The sequence below is a fragment of the Aotus nancymaae genome, unplaced genomic scaffold (assembly GCF_030222135.1).
Source record: "Aotus nancymaae isolate 86718 unplaced genomic scaffold, 86718_ANA_hifiasm-v0.15.2.pri h1tg000003l, whole genome shotgun sequence".
Taxonomy (NCBI): domain Eukaryota; kingdom Metazoa; phylum Chordata; class Mammalia; order Primates; family Aotidae; genus Aotus; species Aotus nancymaae.
Genome location: NW_026988414.1, coordinates 71,267,740 through 71,290,771, shown reverse-complemented (window position 1 = coordinate 71,290,771; position 23,032 = coordinate 71,267,740). Strand labels below are relative to the sequence as shown.

General features: G+C 43.6%; 1 protein-coding gene across 4 annotated transcripts in view; it reads left to right on the top strand.

Annotated features, from left to right (window-relative positions):
• Positions 1 to 20,416, top strand: part of ADPGK (ADP dependent glucokinase) — a 47,318-nt gene extending 26,902 nt beyond the window's left edge. For 3 of the 4 annotated variants that reach the window (XM_012451258.2, XM_064382326.1, XM_064382323.1), the window contains 4 exons: positions 11,965 to 12,085; positions 15,359 to 15,555; positions 16,207 to 16,305; positions 18,872 to 20,416. In XM_012451258.2, coding sequence (XP_012306681.2) covers positions 11,965 to 12,085; positions 15,359 to 15,555; positions 16,207 to 16,305; positions 18,872 to 19,426 — 972 coding nt within the window. In that variant the 3' untranslated portion in view covers positions 19,427 to 20,416. The remainder of the gene's footprint in view (positions 1 to 11,964; positions 12,086 to 15,358; positions 15,556 to 16,206; positions 16,306 to 18,871) is intronic. The other variant, XM_012451259.2, reaches the window with a different exon arrangement.
• Positions 20,417 to 23,032: the final 2,616 nt, after the last annotated feature.

The window sequence follows — 23,032 nt, the reverse complement described above, 5'->3', positions numbered from 1 at the left end:
GCTCCCGTCCCTGTGTCCATGTGTTCTCCTTGTTCAACACCTGCCTATGAGTGAGAACATGTGGTGTTTGATTTTGTGTTCTTGTGTCAGTTTGCTGAGAATGATGGTTTCCAGGTTCATCCATGTCCCTACAAAGGACGCAAACTCCTCGTTTTTAATGGCTGCATAATATTCCATGGTGTATGTGTGCCACATTTTTCCTGTCCAGTCTATCATCGATGGGCATTTGGGTTGGTTCTAGGTCTTTGCTATTGTAAACTGTGCTGCAATGAACATTTGTGTGCATGTGTTCTTATAGTAGAACGATTTATAATCCTTTGGATATATGCCCAGTAATGGGATTGCTGGGTCAAATGGAATTTCTATTTCTAGGTCGTTGAGGAATCGCCACACTGTTTTCCACAATGGTTGAACTAATTTACACTCCCACCAACAGTGTAAAAGTGTTCCTATTTCTCCACATCCTCTCCAGCATCTGTTGTCTCCAGATTTTTTAATGATCGCCATTCTAACTGGCGTGAGATGGTATCTCAATGTAGTTTTGATTTGCATTTCTCTAATGACCAGTGATGATGAGCATTTTTTCATATGTTTGTTGGCCTCATGTATGTCTTCTTTTGTAAAGTATCTGTTCATATCCTTTGCCCATTTTTGAATGGGCTTATTTGTTTTTTTCTTGTATATCTGTTTTAGCTCATTGTAAATTCTGGATATTAGCCCTTTGTCAGACGGGTAGGCTGCAAAAATTTTTTCCCATTCTGTTGGTTGCCGATTCACTCTGTTGATTGTTTCTTTTGCCGTGCAGAAGCTGTGGAGTTTGATTAGGTCCCATTTGTCTATTTTGGCTTTTGTTGCCAGTGCTTTTGGTGTTTTGGTCATCAAGTCCTTGCCTACGCCTATGTCCTGAATGGTTTTGCCTAGGTTTCCTTCTAGGGTTTTTATGGTGTTACGTCTTATGTTTAAGTCTTTAATCCATCTGGAGTCAATTTTAGTGTAAGGTGTCAGGAAGGGGTCGAGTTTCTGCTTTCTGCATATGGCTAGCCAGTTTTCCCAACACCACTTATTGAACAGGGAATCCTTTCCCCATTGCTTGTTTTTATCAGGTTTGTCAAAGATCGGGTGGTTGGAGATATGTTGTGTCGCCTCCGACACCTCTGTTCTGTTCCATTGGTCTATATCTCTGTTTTGGTACCAGTACCATGCTGTTTTGATTACTGTAGCCTTGTAGTAGAGTTTGATGTCCAGTAGTTTGATGCCTCCTGCTTTGTTCTTTTTGCTTAGAATTGACTTGGCTATGCGGGCTCTCTTTTGGTTCCATATGAAGTTTAAGGTGGTTTTTTCCAGTTCTGTGAAGAAGGTCATTGGTAGCTTGATGGGGATAGCGTTGAATCTGTAAATTACTTTGGGCAGTATGGCCATTTTCACAATATTAATTCTTCCTAACCATGAACATGGAATGTTTCTCCATCTGTTTGTGTCCTCTCTTATTTTGTTGAGCAGTGGTTTGTAGTTCTCCTTGAAGAGGTCCTTTACGTTCCTTGTTAGTTGTATTCCTAGGTATTTTATTCTCTTTGTAGCAATTGTGAATGGCAGTTCGTTCTTGATTTGGCTCTCTTTAAGTCTGTTATTGGTGTATAGGAATGCTTGTGATTTTTGCACATTGATTTTGTATTCTGAGACTTTGCTGAAGTTGCTTATCAGTTTCAGGAGATTTTGGGCTGAGATGATGGGGTCTTCTAGATATACAATCATGTCGTCTGCAAATAGAGACAATTTGACTTCCTCCTTTCCTAATTGAATACCCTTTATTTCTTTTTCTTGCCTGATTCCTCTGGCTAGAACTTCCAGTACTATATTGAATAGGAGTGGTGAGAGAGGGCATCCTTGTCTAGTGCCCGATTTCAAAGGGAATGCTTCCAGTTTTTGCCCATTCAGTATGATATTGGCTGTCAGTTTGTCATAAATAGCTTTTATTGTTTTGAGATATGTTCCGTCGATACCTAGTTTATTGAGAGTTTTTAGCATAAAGGGCTGTTGAATTTTGTCAAAGGCCTTCTCTGCATCAATTGAGATAATCATGTGGTTTTTGTCTTTGGTTCTGTTTATGTGGTGAATTACATTTATAGACCTGTATATATTGAACCAGCCTTGCATCCCCGGGATGAATCCTACTTGATCATGGTGGATAAGCTTTTTGATGTGCTGTTGCAATCGGCTTGCCAATATTTTATTGAAGATTTTTGCATCTATGTTCATCATGGTTATTGGCCTGAAGTTTTCTTTTCTTGTTGAGTCTCTGCCGGGTTTTGGTATTAGGATGATGTTGGTCTCATAAATGATTTGGGAAGGATTCCCTCTTTTTGGATTATTTGGAAGAGTTTCAGTAGGAATGGTACCAGTTCCTCTTTGTATGTCTGGTAGAATTCGACTGTGAACCCATCTGGACCTGGGCTTTTTTTTGGGTGGTAGGCTCTTAATTGCTGCCTCAACTTCAGACCTTGTTATTGGTCTATTCAGGGTTTCGACTTCTTCCTGGTTTAGGCTTGGGAGGAGGCAGCTGTCCAGGAATTTATCCATTTCTTCCAGGTTTTCTAGTTTATGTGCATAGAGTTGTTTGTAATAATCTCTGATGATGGTTTGAATTTCTGTGGCATCTGTGGTGATATCCCCTTTATCATTTTTTATTGCATCTATTTGGTTATTCTCTCTTTTCTTTTTTATTAGTCTGGCTAGTGGTCTGTCTATTTTGTTGATCTTTTCAAAAAACCAGCTCCTGGATTTATTGATTTTTTTTGTAGGGTTTTTCATGTCTCTATCTCCTTCAATTCTGCTTTGATCTTAGTTATTTCTTGTCTTCTGCTAGGTTTTGAGTTTTTTTGATCTTGCTCCTCTAACTCTTTCAATTTTGATGATAGGGTGTCAATTTTAGATCTCTCCTTTCTTCTCATGTGGGCACTTATTGCTATATATTTTCCTCTAGAGACTGCTTTAAATGTGTCCCAGAGATTCTGGTATGTGGTGTCTTCGTTCTCGTTGGTTTCAAAGAACATCTTTATTTCTGCCTTCATTTCAGTGTTTATCCAGTCAACATTCAGGAGAAAGTTGTTCATTTTCCATGAGGCTGTGCGATTCTGGGTTGGCTTCTGAATTCTGAGTTCTAACTTGATTGCACTGTGGTCTGAGAGACTGTTTGTTATGGTTTCCATTCTTTTGCATTTGCTGAGGAGCGATTTACTTCCAATTATGTGGTCAATTTTAGAGTAGGTGTGATGTGGTGCTGAGAAGAATGTATATTCTGTGGATTTGGGGTGCAGAGTTTTGTAAATGTCTATTAGGTTTGCTTGTTCCAGGTCTGAGTTCAAATCCTGGATATCCTTGTTAATTTTCTGTCTCGTTGAGCTGTCTAATATTGACAATGGGGTGTTAAAGTCTCCCACTATTATTGTGTGGGAGTCTAGGTCTCTTTGTAAGTCTTTAAGAACTTGCCTTATGTATCTGGGTGCTCCTGTATTAGGTGCATATATATTTAGGATCGTTAGCTCTTCTTGTTGCATTGATCCCTTTACCATTATGTAATGTCCTTCTTTGTCTCTTTTGATCTTTGTTGCTTTAAAGTCTATTTTATCAGAGATGAGAATTGCAACTCCTGCTTTTTTTTGCTCTCCATTTGCTTGGTAAATCTTCCTCCATCCCTTTATTTTGATCCTTTGTGTATCCTTGCATGTGAGGTGGATTTCCTGGATACAGCACACTGATGGGTTTTGGCTTTTTATCCAATTTGCCAGTCTGTGTCTTTTGATTGGGGCACTTAGTCCATTTACATTTAGGGTTAATATTGTTATGTGTGAATTTGATCCTGTCATTTTGATGCTAGCTGGCTGTTTTGCCCATTGGTTGATGCAGATTCTTCATTGTGTTGATGCTCTTCACCATTTCGTGCGTTTTTGGAGTGGCTGGTACTGGTTGTTCTTTTCTATGTGTAGTGCCTCCTTCAGGAGCTCTTGTAAAGCTGGTCTGGTGGTGATGAAATCTCTGAGTACTTGCTTGTTCACAAAGGATTTTATTTTTCCTTCACTTATGAAGCTTAGTTTGGCTGGATATGAAATTCTGGGTTGAAAGTTCTTTTCTTTAAGGATGTTGAATATCGGCCCCCGCTCTCTTCTGGCCTGTAGGGTTTCTGCTGAGAGATCTGCTGTGAGTCTGTTGGGCTTCCCTTTATGGGTAACCCGACCTTTCTCTCTGGCTGCCCTTAGTATTTTCTCCTTCATTTCAACCCTGGTGAATCTGATGATTATGTGCCTTGGGGTTGCTCTTCTAGAGGAATATCTTTGTGGTGTTCTCTGAATTTCCTGGACTTGAATATTGGCCTGCCTTGCTAGGTTGGGGAAGTTTTCCTGGATAATATCCTGAAGAGTATTTTCCAGCTTGGATGCATTCTCTTCGTCACATTCAGGTACACCTATCAAACGTAGATTAGGTCTTTTCACATAGTCCCATATTTCTTGTTGACTCTGTTCATTCCTTTTTACCCTGTTTTCTCTAATCTTGCCTTCTCGTTTTATTTCATTGAGTTGATCTTGGACCTCTGATATCCTTTCTTCTGCTTGGTCAATTCGGCTGTTGAAACTTGTGCATGCTTCATGAAGTTCTCGTGTTGTGTTTTTCAGCTCCATTAATTCACTCATATTCCTCTCTAAGTTGTCCATTCTCGTTAACATTTCGTCAAGTCTTTTTTCAAGGTTCTTAGTTTCTTTGTATTGGGTTAGAACATGTTCTTTTAGCTCACGGAAGTTTCTTATTATCCACTTTCTGAAAGCTGATTCTGTCATTTCATCACACTCATTCTCCATCCAGTCTTGTTCCCTTGCTGGTGAGGAGTTGTGCTCCCTTGTAGGAGGAGAGGTGTTCTGGTTTTGGGTGTTTTCATCCTTTTTGTGCTGGTGTCTTCCCATCTTTGTGGATTTATCCACCTATCGACTTTGTAGTTGCTGTCTTTCTAATTTTGGTAATTTTAAGTCTGCAGTAGCTGAACTCATAAACCCCCTTTTCTTCCCTCCAGGTGTTCTGTCCCAGGGAGTTAGGGCTTTATGATTTTCCACTGTCTTGCTACCGTTTTCCCTGCCCACAAGGTGGCAGCCTAGTCACACTCAGCCTGCAGAAGCTTCGCTGAGCTGCTGTGGGCTCCGCCCAGCTTCCGTGTGAACTTCCCTGCAGTCCTGTTTATATGGGTGTAGTTAGAACTGCTTCTGCTATGCTGGCCCGCCCCTGTAGTGACGTAATCTCTGTAGTGGCGGGTTGTCTTGGTTATGGCAAATTGCCCTGGGAACTGCAGGGTGTTTCCCGGTGGGGGACGCCCCTACCCCACAGTGCTGGACCTTCCCGAGTTCAGCCGTGTTTCCAGTGGCACCCTCTTTGCCCAGGAATCTCTTGGCTTGACTCCCTGCCTCAGCTCCCCTTGCTGGCTCAGAGGGGACCCAGTCTCGCTCACTCTGCACAAGGAGCCGCTGCTCCCTGCCCCAGGTGCAGACCGAGCGGCCACGCCAGTCCAACCAGCGGCGCTGGCAACCCGTGGAGCTCCTCCACCTGTGAATCTCCTGGTCTGTGGGCAGTAAAAATCCACTGCCCTGTGAGCCGCTGCGTCAGCCGAAGCAGCGGCTCTGAGATTCGTGGCGCGCCCTTGCCCGGGAGTCTCCTGGCTTGACTCCCTGCTTCAGCTCCCCTTGCTGGCTCAGAGGGGACTCAGTCTTTCTCGCTCTGCAGAAGGAGCCGCTGCCCCCCACCCCAGGGTGTAGGCCGAGCGGTCGCACTGCTCAAACCAGCGGTGCTGGCGACCCGTGGGGCTCCTCCTCCTGTGACTCTCCTGGTCTGTGGGCAGTAAGAATCCGTCTGGAAATGCGGCGTCCACTCACCCTCTGCGCCTTCTCTCGGAGCTGTGATCCCGAGTTCCTCCTAACCGGCCATCTTGGATCCAAATTTTAAAATTTTTTAAAGTTGGAGTCAGCTCCCATTAAAAAAAAATACAGAGTCACTCATCTCAAACCCTTGTGCTATTTGCCATTATCAACTAAGTATATGTAATATTCTAAATCTTTTGTTGTCATTTTAACAGTATTCGTAGCATCTTTACCAGTAGTAGATTCCATCTCAAAAAACCAGTTTCTTTGCTCATCCATCAGAAGCAACTCTTTATCTGTTCAAATTTTTATCATGAAAATTATAGTAATTCAGTCACATCTTCAGGCCCCACTTCTCATTCTAGTTCTCTTGCTATTTTCACCACATCTGCAGTTACTTTCTTTACTGAAGTCTTGAATTTCTCAAAGGCATCCAAAAGGGTTAGAATAACTTCTTTGAAATTGCTGTTAATGTTGATATGCTGAATTCCTCCTATAAATCATAAATGTTCTTAATGGCATTTAGAATGGTGAATTCTTTCCAGAGGTTTTTGGTTTACTTTGCCCAAATCCATCAGAGGAATTATTATCTGTGGCAGCTATAGCCTTATGAAATGTATTTCTTAAATTATAAGACTTGAAAGTCAAAATTCCGGCCAGGTGCAGTGGCTCATGCCTGTAATCCCAGCACTTTGGGAGGCTGAGGTGGGTGGATCACTTGAGGCTGGGAGTTTGGGACCAGCCCAACATGGTGAAACCCCATCTCTACTAAAAATACAAAAATTATCCAGGCATGGTTGTCCACACCTGTGATCTCAATTACTCGAGAGGCACGAGAATCACTTGAACCCAAGAGGCGGAGATTGCAGTGGACTGAGATCAAGCCACTATACTCCAGCCTGGGCAACAGAGCCAGACCCTGTCTCAAAAAAAAAAAAAAAAAAAAGTCAGAATTCCTCCTTAATTTATGGGTTGCAGAATGGATGTTGTGTTAGCCGGCATGAAAACATCATCCTTCTCCCTATACATTTCCATCAGAGCTCTTGGGTGACTAGGTAAACTGTCAGTGTGCAGTGATTTTTTTTTTAATATAAGATGATTGTTTACTTAGTGCCTTAACCTATGATATTATTTGCTAACAGATAATATGACCTACGAATATATTATGAGTCTATAGGTGGTTCCTAAGGCTCCCAGTTTTACTTTCATTAATAGACACCACCCTTTTTTTCTGCTTTTTTTTTCTTTCTTATTATTATACTGTTAAGTTCTGAGATATATGTAGAGAACGTGCAGGTTTGTTACATAGGTATACAGTACATGCCATGGTGGTTTGCTGCACTCATCAACTCGTCATCTATATTAGGTATTTCTCCTAATGCTGTCCCTCCCCTAGTCTCCCCGCTCCCCCGCCCACAGGCCCTGGTGTGTGATGTTTCCCTCCCTGTCTCCATGTGTTCTCATTGTTCAACTCCCACTTATGAGTGAACGTGCGGTGTTTGTTTTTCTGTTCCTGTGTTAGTTTGCTGAAAATGATGGTTTCCAGCTTCACCCATGCCCCTGCAAAGGACACAAACTTACCCTTTTTTATGGCAAGCAGTCATATTTTTAAACAAATCTTTTTTTTTCCTGAGCAGTAGGTCTCAAGAGCGGGCTTAAAATACCTATTAAACCATGCTGTAAACAGGTATGCTGTCATTCAGGCTTCGTTGTTCCATTTATATATAGAACACAGGCAGAGTATATTTAGCGTAACACTTAAGGGTCCTAGGATTTTTCAGAATGGTCAGTGAACATTGGCTTTAACTTAGTCACCAGCTAGGTTGGCCCCTAACAAGAGTCAGCTTGTTCTTTGAAACTTTGAAGGTAGGCATTGACTTCTGCTCTCCAACTCTGAAAGTCCTCGATGGAATATTCTTACTGTAATCTTATGCACTTATCTGGCATTACCTTCCAAAAGAAGGCTGTTTTGTTTACATCGATAATCTGTTGTTTAGCCATGTTCATCAGTGATCTTAGCTAGATCTTTTGGATAACTTGCTGCCTCCCCTAGCACTTTGATGTTGTGGAGACAGCTTCTTTCCTTAAACCTCATAAACCTCTGCGAGCTTCCAGCTTTTCTTTTGAAGCTATCTCATCTCTCTGAGCCTTCATTGAATTGGAGAGAGTTAGGGCATTGCTCTGCATTAGGCTTTGGCTTAAGGGAATGTTGTAGCTTGTTTGATCTTCTATCCAGACCTTTCAGACTTTCTCCATATCAGCAATAAGGCTGTTTCGCTTTCTTTTTTTGTTGTCGTTTTTGGTTTTGTTTTGCTCTCTTACATTCATGTGTTCACCCGAGTAGCACTTTTAATTTCCTTCAAGGACTTTTCTTTGCATTCATTACTTGGCTAACAGCATAAGAGGCTTTTCTCAGCTTTCTGCTTGCCTTCCTCACTAAGCTTAATCATTTCTAGCTTTTGATTTAAAGTGAGAGATGTGCAATTCTTCCATTCATCTGAACACACAGAGGCCATTGTAGGGTATTTAACTGGCCTAATTTCAATATTGTTATCTCTCAGGGAATTAGTGAGGCTCAAGGAGAGGGAGAAAGGTGGGAACAGCCTCGATGGAGCAGTCAAAACACATAAAATATTTATCAATTAAGTTCACCATCTTATGTGGGAATGATTTGTGGTGCCCCAAAACAGTTACAGTAGTAGCATCAAAGATCATTGATCACAGATCACCATAACAGATTTAATCAATGAAAAACTTTGAAATGTGAGAACTCATGAAGTGAGCACATGTTGAAAAAATGGTGCCCATAGACTTGCTCAACACAGGGGTTGCCACACACTGTCAATTTGTAAAAACTGCAATGTCTGCAGAGCACAGTAAAGTGAAGCACAATAAAATGAGGTGTACCTGTACTTCTTTCTCCCCTGCAATCTTTATGCTGTTATTGTGATATATTTTACTTCTGCGCGCTATAAATCTCACACTACATTTGTTAGTACTTTTCTTCAGTTATCTCCTAAAGAGATTTAAATAATAAGAAAAATAATCTTATGTACTTATTTAGCATTACCATTTCTACTCTTCATTTCTTTGTTTAGATCCATATTTCTGGCTGATCGTGGTGGCTCACACCTGAAATCCCAGCACTTTGGAAGGCTGAGGCAGGCAGATCACTTGAGGTCAGGAGTTTGAGAGCAGCCTGGTGTGGTCAGCTTGTTTCACCCAACATGGTGAAACCCCATCTCTACTAAAAATACAAAAATGAAAAAAATCAGCCAGGCGTGGTGGTGTGTATCTGTAATCACAGACTGAGGTAGGAGAGTCGCTTGAACCCAGGAGGTGGAGGTTGTAGTGACACGAGATCACTCCACTGCACTCCAGCCTGAGCGACAGAGCGAAGATCCATCCCCAGAAAAAACCAAAAACATATTTCTATCTTGTGTCATTCTCCCTTCTGCCAGAAGGACTTCTTTTTAACATTGCTTGTGGCGCAGGTCTGCTGGTGATGAATACCTTCAGGTTTTGTGTATCTGGAAATTCTCTTACGGTAATATGCTGAGGCATTTGTAGGGCTTACTAAATTTATTCCTTTTTTTTTTTTTTTTTTTTTTTTGAGACAAAATCTCACTCTGTCGCCCAGGCTAGAGTGCAGTGGCACAATCTTCGCTCGCCGTCTCCCAGGTTCAAGCGATTCTCCTGCTTCAGCCTCCTGAGTGGGTGGGATTACATGTGTGCACCACCACGCCCAGCTAAAGTTTTTGTATTTTTGGTAGAGACGGGGTTTCACCATGTTGGCCAGGCTGGTCTCAAACTCCTGACCTCAAGTGATCTGCCCATCTCAGCCTCTCAAAGTGCTGGGATTACAGGCATGAGCCACCGTGCCTGGCCAGTTTATTCCTGTTTCTTAGGGATCATCCTTTATTGTCTAATATCCACACAATCTTTTGAAAACCGTTGTTTTCATATATTTTGTCTTTTTTGTTGTTTCAGGCAAGAGGGTATATATGGCCCATGGCCCTTATTGTGTCATCTTGGAAGTGAAGCACTAGCCAAGAATTAGAGAAAGGGAGTAAAGTGGTTGGGCAAGATTTTTTCAGAATTGGCAAGTAATGGGCATGTGTTAAGGCAGAAAAGGGAGAAGAGTATATTTTTATCCAGAAACTGGGATTTCTTAGATAACACAAAAGTACCTCTGTACAAAGCAGTCTATAAACAAGCAGTTAATTAGCAAGTTAATGCCTTTTGAAGCTTCGGAGTGGGACATATTAAATCTGAAACGGGCCAAGTCTGTTGACTCATGTCTGTAATCCTAGCACTTTGGGAGGCTGAGTCGGGAGGATCTCTTGAGCTCAGGAGTTCAAGACCAGCCCAGGCAACATAGTGAGGCCTTGTCTCTATTAAAAATGAAAATAAAAAATTAGCCGGAAGCGGGGTGGCTCTTGCCTGTAGTCCCAGCTACTCTAGAGGCTGAGGCAGGAGGATTGCTTGAGCCTGGGAGGTCAAGGCTGTGGTGAGCTATGATTGCACCACCTCACTCCAGCCTGGGCAACAGAGCAAAACTCTGTCTCAAAAAAATGAAAAATGAAACAAAACAAAACCTTGAAGAAGTACTGATAGTCTCTGGGGACTTTCCTTTAAATCTCAGTGCAGTCCTCATTGTTGAGTGGTTTTGAGTCTGCTAGCCTGGCCTTGAATGGTGTGGCAAAAACAGTAGTTCATTGGCGTTGAGGAACAGGAACAGATGTGAAATGGCTTCTAGAAAGACTGGCCAGAGGGAGTCCCCAGTTGGAGTTGAAGAAAAAGGTTTTGGAAAAGTTGCAGAGCACCTTCCCCTGAACTCTCTCAGTTGGGATGCTCTTTTTTTTTTTTTTTTTTTTTTTTTTTTTGAGATGGAGTCTCATTCTGTCACCCAGGTTGGAGTATGCAGTGCTACAATCTTGTCTCACTGCAACCTCCGCCTACTGGGTTCAAGCAGTTCTCTCACTCAGCCTCCTGAGTGGCTGGGATTACAGGCACCCAGCCAGGCACGGTGGCTCATGCCTGTAATCCCAGCACTTTGGGAGGCCGAGGCAGGTGGATCACGAGGTCAGGAGTTCGAGACCAGCCTGGCCAAGATGGTGAAACCCCATCTCTACTAAAAATACAAAAATTAGCCGAGCATGGTGGTGGACACCTGTAATCCCAGCTACTCGGAGGCTGAGGCAGAGAATTGCTTGAACCCAGGAGGCAGAGGTTGCAGCAAGCCAAGATCGCATCACTGCATCCCAGCCTGGGAGACAGAGCGAGACTCTGTCAAAAAAAAAAAAAAAAAATCTCATATTGGAACACTTGTTTTCATCTGGCAGCTTTGGGCAGACAACATCCCATGTCTGTTTGCCTGCACAAGGTGTGAGTGAAGAAAGCAAGCGGGGATAGGGTCTGCTTGGGCTGCCATGGTAGCAAAATAGCTCAAGCCACAAAAGTTTATTTTCTCTCAGTGGAGACTGGAAAGCCCCAGATCAAGGTTCTAGCAAGATATGGCTTCTGGTGAGAGGTCTCTTCCTGGCTTGCAGATGGCCACCTTATCACTGTGTTTCCACATGTCTCATCCTTGGTGCATGCAGTGTGGGGAGAGAGATTGATATTTCTCTTTTCTTATGAGGCCACCAGTCCTATCTGATTAGGACCTCACCCTTATGACCTCATTTAATATTACCTTCTAAAAGCCCCATCTCCAGATAAGCCACATGGGGTTTGGGCTTCATCTGAATTTGGAGAGGTGACACAAACGTGCAGTCTGCAGCAGAGGAGATGAGATGCAGCAGCTGCATAGGTGCCTGATGGCTATGACACAGCTCTTTTGTTAGCTTCTCAGTTCTGGGTACATTATGGCCATACCCTCCAGAGGCCTTAGCCCTGGTGACATGCCTTCTGCACACCTCCAAACCTACAGCTTTCAGAATTAGATTTGGATTCCAATAGTTTGTTGAAATGATTAGAATCAGCCTGAATGTACCGTCCCGGGGTGCTGTTGAGATTCTGTGGGGAAAGGAACAGGTCTCCTAATAGACTTTGTGTTGCTCGTCTCCAGGTTCTTCTTTGCGGTCCAGTTGGTCCAAAGCTACATGAGCTTCTTGATGACAATGTCTTTGTTCCACCAGAGTCACTGCAGGAAGTGGATGAATTCCACCTCATTTTAGAATATCAATCAGGTAAGGAAATGAGTAAGTAATGGTGGCAAGACCAGTCAGGCGACTGTGTATTGTCAGATTGGGGTGTGACCATGCCAGAAATTTATCTTTGTCAATTAGTAGGATCCTGCTTTTGCCATACTGAAGGTTTCCTGACCTATTGGTCCTACTGAACTGTTACTGGCCATTCTCTCAAGGGAGACTGATAGAGTATTACAACATGGAAGAAAATTCCCAGGTCTACAAACAGAAGTGCTCTGAACCAAGAGAAATCAGGCTGTAGGAAAGCAAGCATCTCAAATAAAAATGAAAATGTGCTAAACACACATATATGAAGTTTTCTTTTATTACTAAGAAGAGAAAGGCAGGTAGCATCCATTCAACTCTGTGCTGGATTCTGCTCTAGGCCTTTCTGACTGGCTGGTCCAAGCTGCTTGGGGTTAATTCCAAGTTTCTGGCAAGTTTCTCTGCAGCATTTTATTTTTCCTTGGGGGTGTGAGTGGAAGTGTTTTGTATTTAACAGTACTATATTGTTTCCCATCAGATGTTCTAATGTTGCTGAATCCACATCCACGGCATCTGATGCCCCTTCCCAGCAGATTTTATGTGTTACATGGATTAGGCATCTGGTTTCTGAGAGAATCTTAAATACTTGGACATACTTTGATTCTGTGTATATGCTGCTGTATTTTTCCCTCTGCTCAGAACTCAGACTCTTGAGTTTCTGATTCAACACATTATTAATTCACTTTAAAGACTCAAGCATCTAAACAGACTAATTGATACTCTTCAGTGAACTACTTTCAAGTCAATTAAGACAATCTTCTCTACTAGAGTAACTAACTAACGTAAGGCATGAACTATGTTGTTTCTTAAGAATTATGCCTTTCTCCAGGTAGAAAGAACATGTTCTGGCTCTCTTTCAGGTGCTTACTAGAATCAGTTGGGAATTAAAGAAGGTTAGGGTCTGAAAATTAGGGACACACTGTTGATGTAGGCAATTCATACTTAATGCTACACAGGTCTTGAATTTCTCAGCTTTAGTTTTTCCCTAATGAGAAATAAGAGTGATTGTTTTTAAAGAATTAATCCTTCATTGCGGTAAGGATTAACAGGTAGATTGGTGTGCGGAAACTCTGTGAACAGCTTGGATGAAAAGAATGACCTGCCTGTGGACTGGAAGGGTCTGGAATAGCTAAAGATGAGCTCTGAGGAGCTGCTGCCATGAGTTCCAGATTCCTCTCACTTCTTTTGGCACCCACAGCATGAACTGGGGACCTTTGTGATTCCTGGTTTCTGTCATTTTCCCTGGGGACAACAGAGTAGAGAGTCTTATGTCTTCATCAAGACTTTGGCGTTGTATTGGACACCTGTGCCTTGTGTGTAGTTAAGGAGACCACACAGTTCACCTCACAAAGAGAGTGTCTCCATCCTTGGGTTTATAAGCTCCACACTTCAGTTTTTCTTTCCCATGCCTTATTTTTCTGGGTACAAAGCAGCAGACTTCCGTTAAACTTTATGTGAGGTGACATTTTCCTAGGCCCCAGGAGGGAGCCTAGTCTGGCAGCAGCCCTGGGTTCAACTCTCAACAGAAATCCATCCCCAGCTTCTCTGTAACCTCAATGGGGAAATTCCAAAAGGATTTGTCCACTTTTTTTTTTTTTTTTTAATCACATTCTCTCTTACCAGGCCTCCCCAGAGAAGCCCATTTTCAGGCTTGGGCTGGGAATCCAGTGAGTCTCTATACAGAGGTTTTGCTGACTTACTGGCTAAGGGCAGAATGATACATTGAGAAAAGAGATTGCTTGCAGAAATGAATACAACACCTTGTGAGGAAAGAGGGGCGCTAACTACCATTCCAGGCAGAATTCCACCCATTTGCTTCTCGGGCCACCCCTCCGCCCTGTGTCCTTTGTAAACAGCAAGCAGCTCTGCACAGTCCTTCTCGTCCTTGCCTTGTGGAAGCCTGTTTGTGTTTGCCTCTGTCCCTTCTCCTGGGTTAAGTTAGGTCGTGTTTCCTAGCAGTGTCACTGTTCAAGGGTTGAGTCCATGTCTTCCTCTCTGGAGAATATCAGTGTAATGTATTTTTTCCATTGTACAGAGTCTTTCTTGACTTGCAGATGTTGGATTTGAAGTTCATACCCATAATTTTTGTCATGGGCATTTAGGTCATCAGTCTGTTCTCTTATTGTTCTTTTGTTAATTCATTCCCATGGCTGTATGCCTGGCGCAGCATGACGCCGAAGGAATATGATAGAAGATGACACAGGCCCTGTCCTCAGCTCACAGTTTACTGCCGGAGATTGACACCTGAAAAAGTATATGCAGGCCAGGTGCAGTGGCTCACGCCTGTAATTCCGGCACTTTGGGAGGCCGAGGCAGGCAGATCACCCGAGGTCAGGAGTTTGAGACCAGCCTGGCCAATATTGTGAAAGCCCATCTCTACTAAAAATACAAAAATTACATAGGTGTGGAGGTGGGCACCTGTAATCCCAGCTACTTGCGCCATTGCACTCCAGCCTGGGCAACAGAGTGAAAACTCCTTCTCAAAAAAAAAAAAAGTAATTGCAAAATTATGTGCTCAGTCTTGTATTAGGATACAGTGGTGGCCCCGGAAAGGAGGTAATCAAGTCTGCTTAGGGGTGGTAGAGTTAGGGAAGGCTTCACATTTAGGGAAGAGCTAGCACTTGAACTTGGTCTTAACCAGTCATTCCTCCAAAGCAACTCACAGAGAAGCAACTGGAGCAGCCAGATAATCTGACCCTTTGGATCAGGTGCCCAGACGCCACTGGTGGGCAGCAGGGAAGAGGAGATGCAGTGAGTTTGGCTGTTGGGAAGGAATTCAGCCTGCTTAAGTTCCAACTAAATAAAAGATGCTCAGGGCACTGCTGTGAGGAAGAATGTGCTTACAATGACAGCGTGTGCCATCAGCTGGGCGTGCGTGCTGCGCACTGTGCGCTGGTGTTTGGAAGTCATGCTGCCGTTGTGTACTGTCTCTCCTGTGTTTGAGAGCTCAGTGGACGGTAGGGCTCTCCTGGAACTCGGGGAGCGAACTACCTTAAAAGAGGCATATAGCACCCATACTTTGTGTTTCCTGGTTGGGTTTGGGTGTAGGTATTTGGTTTGTTTCTTCCAGTGCCATGCTGACCTTAGACCATTGTTGCCGGGTCTCCTCAGCCAGAAACCAGCCTGCTTGGAGCCAAGGCTCCTGTGAGGGCCCTGAAAGTGCCCCCACAGCTAGGAGACCTAAAGCCTCTTCCTTTTCTTTCCATTGTGTTGACTGGGTTTTTCCAGGGGAGGAGTGGGGCCAGTTAAAAGCTCCCCATGCGAACCGATTCATCTTCTCTCACGACCTCTCCAACGGGGCCATGAATATACTGGAGGTGTTTGTGTCTAGCCTGGAGGAGTTTCAGCCAGACCTGGTGGTTCTCTCTGGATTGCACATGATGGAGGGACAAAGCAAGGAGTTCCAGAGGAAGAGACTCTTGGAGGTAATGGCACCATTACAGAATTTCACAGATCTCAGCTGGTGGTTTTCTTCAGGTTCCAGCCTCTCTTGGCGTCTGCTGCCTTGCCTTAGGTCCTGGCCTCCCAGGGACATATCTTGGCAGCTGGCTGTGGAGCTTCCCTCCTGCCACAGTGAGGCACCTCACTGTATCCCTTCAGACGTGGGCAGCAGCTTGAGTAGGACAGGTCAGAACATCTTCATGCCTGAGCCTCTGCATCCTATGCTAAACCAACCATGGCTGCAAGCTGCAGGGTTTGTAGTTTGTGTTCTTTGTGTTATATCTGTATCATTTCACTTCACATCAGCTATGCTGTGACTCCTACAGATTCGTACAGCAGTCAAAGTGAACAGCTCTGTTAGGTCCCAGGAATAGACTGGCCACATGAATATACAGGGACATTTCTTTGTCATCTCTAAATCTGTATCCCTGATGGCTCTGCACAGCCTAGTCTTCCGTGGTGGGAAAAGTGTCCCTTGTCCGCAGGGGGTGGGGGACCCACATTGCTTGCAGCTCTCGTGAGCATGCAAAGAAAGCCATTACTAAGAGGAACTGCCTCAGGATCTGATCTTTTCTTGCCTCTTTCCTGACTTCCTTCTATTTCTAATGGCAGTGCTTATCTTCTTCTCTTTGCAGGTTGTAACCTCCATTTCTGATATCCCCACTGGTATTCCAGTTCACCTAGAGCTGGCCAGTATGACCAATAGGGAGCTCATGAGCAGCATTGTGCATCAGGTAACCACATGGGACCATCGTTTGACCCCAGTCCCCTCAAAGCCTTGCAGAGAAGCTTTTTTGTGCACTGTGTTTGGGCTCAGGGACTGGCTCACTGACATGCAGGTTTGTGTCACTCAGACCCAAGTCCATGGAAATCCAAATAAGGATTTAGGACTGTTCTGAAACAGTATCTCCTACCAGGTTAGAATGATGGCAGTGTAACTGACAGATCTGTCAATCATGTTTCTCCTCTGGAATGGGAAGGTTGAAAGTGAATGGAGAAAACTGAAAGCCCAGCTCAGCAGCTTTCAGTTGAATTTCAGGAAGCTCAAAGAAAGGAAACTTTGGGGGATCCTTACTCCTTTCTCAGGCTTCTGGGTATTCGCCGCCTGCTTCTGGGCAGCAGCAGCGATTAGAATAAATCTGAGCAGGTGAGGCTTCAGAACACAAGCTCTGGAGACCTGTTGGCATGCCAGCCTTGCACTCACGGGCTTCATGAACACCTGGCAATCTACTGTTAGTTAACCTTCTTAATTGGTAATATATTCATTTGGTTAAAAAAACCACACAAAAACTATGAAAAGATATGCAGTGAAATCTCCTTCCTACTTCTTCCCCTTCCCTACTTGTACCCTTCATCTGTTTCTTTCCAGAGTTCTTTTGTACAAGTGTAATAAAATAAGAAATATATTCTGATTTTTTTCATCCCCTTTCACCCAAAAAGAGAGCATGGCCTACTGAATATACTATTCTGTACTCGTTCTTTTTTTCACTAAATATATCTTAGAGATCTTCCTGCATCACTAACATGGAGAGTATCCTCCGTCCTTTCACAGCCACGTGGTTAAAATGAATGTGTGGCTGTACCTCCGTTTACTTGGCCTGGACCTTCTTGATGGACATCCTGGTTATTCACTGCCCTTTGCTGTTCAATACAGTGCTGCAGTGAACAACTTTATAAATGAGTTTATTTTGCCTGGGAGCAATCCATGTGTATGAGAAATTCTCAGAAGTAGAACAACTGGATTGGATCCTAAGAAAGGATTCGTAATTTTGAGATTGCCAGATTGCCGTCCATGAGAATTATACCAGTTTACTTCCCACTGGCAATAATTACAAATGCTTGTTCCCTCATATCCTTGCTACCAGAATGTTATTTAAAATTTGCATTTATATCTGACAGGTGAAAAAATGGCATTTCAGTATACAGTCATCCCTTGTCATCGGGGTGGTGGGAGGGGGGGTGTTCCAGAACCCCTCCCAGATACCAAAATCTGCAGATGTTTAAGTCCTGCAATTGGCCCTGTGGATAAGGCAAGTTGGCCCTCCCTATCTTCAGGTTCCACATCCTTGAATACTGTTTTCCATCTGAGGTTGGTTGAACCCCCCACGTATATGGAGGGCCGACTGTAGTTTGGGGTTTTTTTAATAGACTTTTTTTTTTTTACGGTAATACTAGGTCCACAGGAAAATAGAGCAGAATGCAAGAGAGTTCCCATATGTCCCCAGTCCGCTCACACACACAGCCTCTCCCCCTACCAGCAGCCTCCACCAGAGCGGTGCATTTGTTATAGCTAGTGAGCCTACACAGGCACATTGTCAGCACCCGAAGTCCGTTAGTTTACGTTGGGCTCACTCTTGGTGTTTTTCAGTATAGCTTTTGTTTGCGTTTTTCTTCTCACCTTAAAAAAAAATGAGCCATTTCTATTTCATTTTCCCTGTAACTATCTACTTAACCCTTCTGAGCCTTAGTCTGTACAATGGAGGCAGTCCCTCCTTCCTAGGTTACAGTTAGAATTGGATTAAATAAAGCCTTGAGCTCAGTGCCTAAGAACAACATGCAGGAAATGAAAGCTGCTATTGCACCAACAAAGGTGTAGGGCATTAAATGTTTAAAACCATGTTATACATGTGCACATATGTACAAGGACTCCTCTTGCATGTGTGGTTCTCTGGTTCTAAGGAGGGAAGTGCTAAGTAAGAAAGGGAGGTAGATGTAGTGGTTCCCCATCAGGTAGAAAACAGGGGCTCCTGTGTGGTAATCTTTTCCATGCAGCGTTACTGCTCAATTCCTCCTAACCCACACCTGCTTAAAAACCTTAGCTCTAACGTGAAACGGTATTCTTTTTGCTTCTTGGTGTTTTGTACAAAAAAATCATCGCGACCCTGACCAGTATGTTGCTCGAGGTCTCCGTTTTACTGGTAATGCTGCTGACATTCAGGAACTGAAAGCCATGCCCCGTCAGTGGCAGGAGTATCTCCTATGTGTGCACAGGCAACAGCTAGGGATCACGGAAAGAAACACAAAACGTGGACACCTCTGCCTGTTACCTTAGAGTGGCGTATCACGGGAGACTGTGTCTGAAACAGTGTTACTGTAACTTTCCACTTTCTCCCAAATGATAATGAAGGTGGAGACAGAGGTGTCATAGCTAAAACAGTGACTTCAGGGCCAGGGAGTCCTGTGGCAAGGAAGAAGGCTACCTGCCTGTGTTCTCTGTCATTTAGTCACTGGCTATGTCATAAGACATCTTAGGAGCCAGGTTATCTCCATCAGAAAGAGACCTGTCATTGTTTTTGTTAGCAGGTCTTTCCTGCGGTGACTTCCCTTGGGCTGAATGAACAGGAGCTGTTATTTCTCACCCAGTCAGCATCTGGACCTCACTCCTCTCTCTCTTCTTGGAACGGTGTTCCTGATGTGGGCATGGTCAGTGACATCCTCTTCTGGATCTTGAAGGAACATGGGAAGATTAAAAGCAGAGCCTCGGACCTTACCAGGATCCATTTCCACACGCTGGTCTACCACATCCTGGCAACTGTGGATGGACACTGGGCCAACCAGCTGGCAGCCGTAGCTGCAGGAGCTCGCGTGGCTGGGACACAGGCCTGTGCCACAGAAACCATAGACACCAGCCGAGTATCTCTGAGGGCACCCCAAGAGTTCATGACTTCCCATTCGGAGGGAGGCTCCAGAATTGTATTAAACCCAAACAAGCCAGTAGTAGAATGGCACAGAGAGGGAATATCCTTCTACTTCACACCAGTATTGGTGTGTAAAGACCCCATTCGAACTGTAGGCCTTGGAGATGCCATTTCAGCTGAAGGACTCTTCTATTCAGAAGTACACCCTCACTATTAGGAAGATTGTTAGGGTAATTTTTCTGAGGAAGGAGAACTAGCCAACTTAAGAATTACAGGGAGAAAGTTGCGTGGAAAATAGGATCGAAGGTGTCAGAACTGTTTGTAAATCTAGCTGGAAGACAGCCAAAGAAATAAAAGCAGATTAAACTGTATCAGATACATTCCAGCCTGTTGGCGACTCCATAAAAACATTTCAGGTTTTAATCAGAATTTAGCTATGAGACTGGATTTTTGTTTTTTATGTTGTGTGTCACAAGGCTAAAAACTGAGTTCCTAAATCCCCAGTTTATGCAGCGCCATCAGGTATCGTAAGCCAAACTTCTTCACCCTTGAGAGCATATCAGCTGGAGAAAAGCGCTCCCTCCTTGCCCACTTGAGAAGTGCACGCCCACTCACCCAGCACCCTGGTCTCTAGGAAAGCTTCGTATGAGGTTCCTCTGTCTCAGCTCAGTGCTCATGGGCAAGGATCATGATTTCCATTCAGCGTTACAATGACAGTATTTAATGAGCATACCTGATTCTCAGTTTTCTGCTCTCAAAATTTAGGACAGAGCCACTAAGGACAAAACAGTCCCTCCTGTGCCTTGTGATGGCAGCAGGGGCTGGGCAGCCTCTGAGGGACTCGTTCATTCTGCAGTTGTCTGGAAGCCTGGGTGGCGTCGTGAGATGAAGCTGGTAGGCTGGCTGGTAAAAGGCTCACAAGGCCTGGGCTGAACATCACTGCCTAGCTTTGGATGTGCTTTCTGCAATAAAGACTGATTTTTGTTGATTCTGAACCTTCAAGGAATTTGCTTTTTACAACTGGAATATGCTCCTGTGTGTGTATAACAGATCATGTATGTTTTATGTTTTCATTGAGCATTAAAGAGTTTGACCTAATAAGAGCTCCAGGATCATTAACAAACTTGTCATGTTATATATTTATTTTTTTATAAATCAAGACTTCTCTGTGCTTTTAAATATATTAAAACAATTGACATTTCAGGAATCCTGTCTGTAACTGGTTTTTTGTCTCTGTCACCACTCTGGAACCAGGTATGATAACCATTCTAATCTTCATCGTGATGTGTGTGTTACTTTGCTCTTGGGGTGCTTGCAGTCCGTCACACTGCACCTGAGCTCTAGGCCTGTCCTCTGGGGTTGAAAGTGACACAAAGTACTAGTGTGAAGTAGCCCAGTTAAAGCTGAATTGGAGCATAGCAGTTTGAGAGCATGGTGAGCCTTTTCAGCTTGTTCAAAGGACAATATGCAGATGGCAGTTGGTGGCAGGCCTGCCTAGTTCAGAGGTCTTCATTCCCCCCAGGCTCACAGCAGCTTCTGGAATCTCAAAGCTACCTCAGGCTCTTCTTTTATGACCTCCCTTTCCCTGCTTTGGGTAAGAAAGCTTCATTACTCTTATCAAAGAAAATTTAAGCCTAGAATGCAGCTTGTAACTCAAAGCTGCATTCTACGCTTAAATTAAGGAAATCTCTGGCTGCTACCTCATCCTTCTCTGTCTCCCAGATAAGTTAAAAATCATCAACCTTCTAGCCTATTTTTATTAGAAAGGCTTTATGAGATTTCTGTTTTCTCAAGAAGAACTGAAACATTTATATTCTAAGCCTAAGAAGAGGACTAGGAGTCCTTAAGTGTTCTCTACATGATCTTTTCTTAGGGTCTAAGTTGACTACTCAGCTCTAGCCCTGAGTGTATATTCTGAACAGGTTCTCCATTTTTTTTTTATCGGTGATGCCAATAAAGACTAGTTAGGGAGTATAGTCAGCACATACCCTAGAGCAGTGTTTTTCAAATAATGGATCTTGAACTAATAGCTGCTAAATCCATTTGGTAGTTAACACAGAAAGTATAAAAACACATCATACGTTACTAGGGTAAGTATAAGTAAGCGTTTTTTGTAAAATACCAATGACCGTATGTCCAAATGAGTGTATATAGATTTGAACATACGTACGTCCCCCAGCAGAATGTCCCATCTTTTCTGTGAAGTATCTAAGCAATAGAAGCGAGAGTGTGACGGGTGTTTATCACGTAGGACACATTATGCATAGGTGAGTTGGAAGGGTATAGGATAAGCTAAACAGGCTGGGGTTTCAGGTTTCTCAACGCTTTGCTTTGGTATTTTTCAAAGGTATTTTACATAGGATTTTATGTGAAGAAACGTTTGAAAATCCACTGGCCTAAAAAGGATGCCTGGTGAAAAGTGAGTCTTCCTAAAAACCATTGGTGCGCTCCCTCTGGCTTTCATTTGAAATCGATTTAAAATATGGGGAAAAGAAAAGCACCGCACAAAGCACTAGCAAGAGGTAAGAGTACAGCCCAAAATCAGTCATCCTTATCAGTACCAGTTTGCATTGTATTCTCTTTTGTCAGGCTTGAGAAGAAATCAAATTCTACACAAGGTTTTGAGACGGTGAGTATTATATGATGTTGGACGAGTTGCCCTTACTGAGCCTTACTTTGCTCATCTGTAAAATGGGGTTAATGATGGTATCTGCCTTCATAGGGCTGTCGATGATTAAAGGAGACTGCCATGTGGAATATTTAGCACAGTATGGGGCACATATTTAAGAGTTAAATAATTGTCACTTATTACTAAGCTGAACAATTTCCTGGGTCTCTTTAGAACTACTTTAAATCATTGAAAAGCGACTTGTAATAATTTAACATTTTGTTTTCTGGTCTTTTTAAGGTAAAAATATTTATACAGTGAAACCACACATTTTTTAAATGTTTATATAGTGAAACTGCACAAATTTTAAGTGTGCCATTTGGCAAGGTTTTTTTTTGTTTTGAGACAGTCTTGCTCCGTCACCCAGGCTGGAGTGCAATGGCTCAGTCTTGGCTCATTGTAACTTGAACCTACCAGGTTTAAGCCATTCTCCTGCCTCAGACTCCCAAGTAGCTGGGATTACAAGTGCCTGCCACCACGCCCAGCTAATTTTTTTTTTTTTTTTTTTTAGTAGGGACTGGGTTTCACTTTGCTGGCCAGGCTGGCCTCAAACTCCTAACCACAGGTGGTCTGACCACCTTGGCCTCCCAAAGTGCTGGGGTTACAAGCGTGAGCCACCACACCCGGCCAGGTAAGTTTTGACAAATGTACCTACCCCAAGTACCTATCAAGATTCAGAATGGGCCGGGCCCAGTCTCTACTAAAAATACAAAAATCAGCCGGGTGTGGTGGTGTGCACCTACAGTCCCAGCTACTAGGGAGGCTGAGACCAGAAAACTGCTTGAGCCCGTGGGGTGGAGGTTGCAGTGAGCCAAGATCATGCCACTGCACTCCTGCCTGAGCAACACAGCCAACTAAAAAAAGAAAAAGATTCAAAATGGACAACCCCAAGCACATCGCCTGTGAGTTAGTCTTGATCTGCAAGGAGCAGCAAAAATAATCTAGGTAGTTCTTTATGTCATCCCCACCCCACACTTGACGCCCCAGAACAAGCAGTTTTGTTTTTCACCATTAGTGTTGCCTGTTTTTGGAATGCAACTTAAAAATGGAGTCATGGCCAGACGCAGTGGCTCACGCCTGTAATCCCAGCACTTTGGGAGCCCAAGGTGGGTGGATCATGAGGTCAGGAATTCAAGACCAGCCTGGCCAACATGC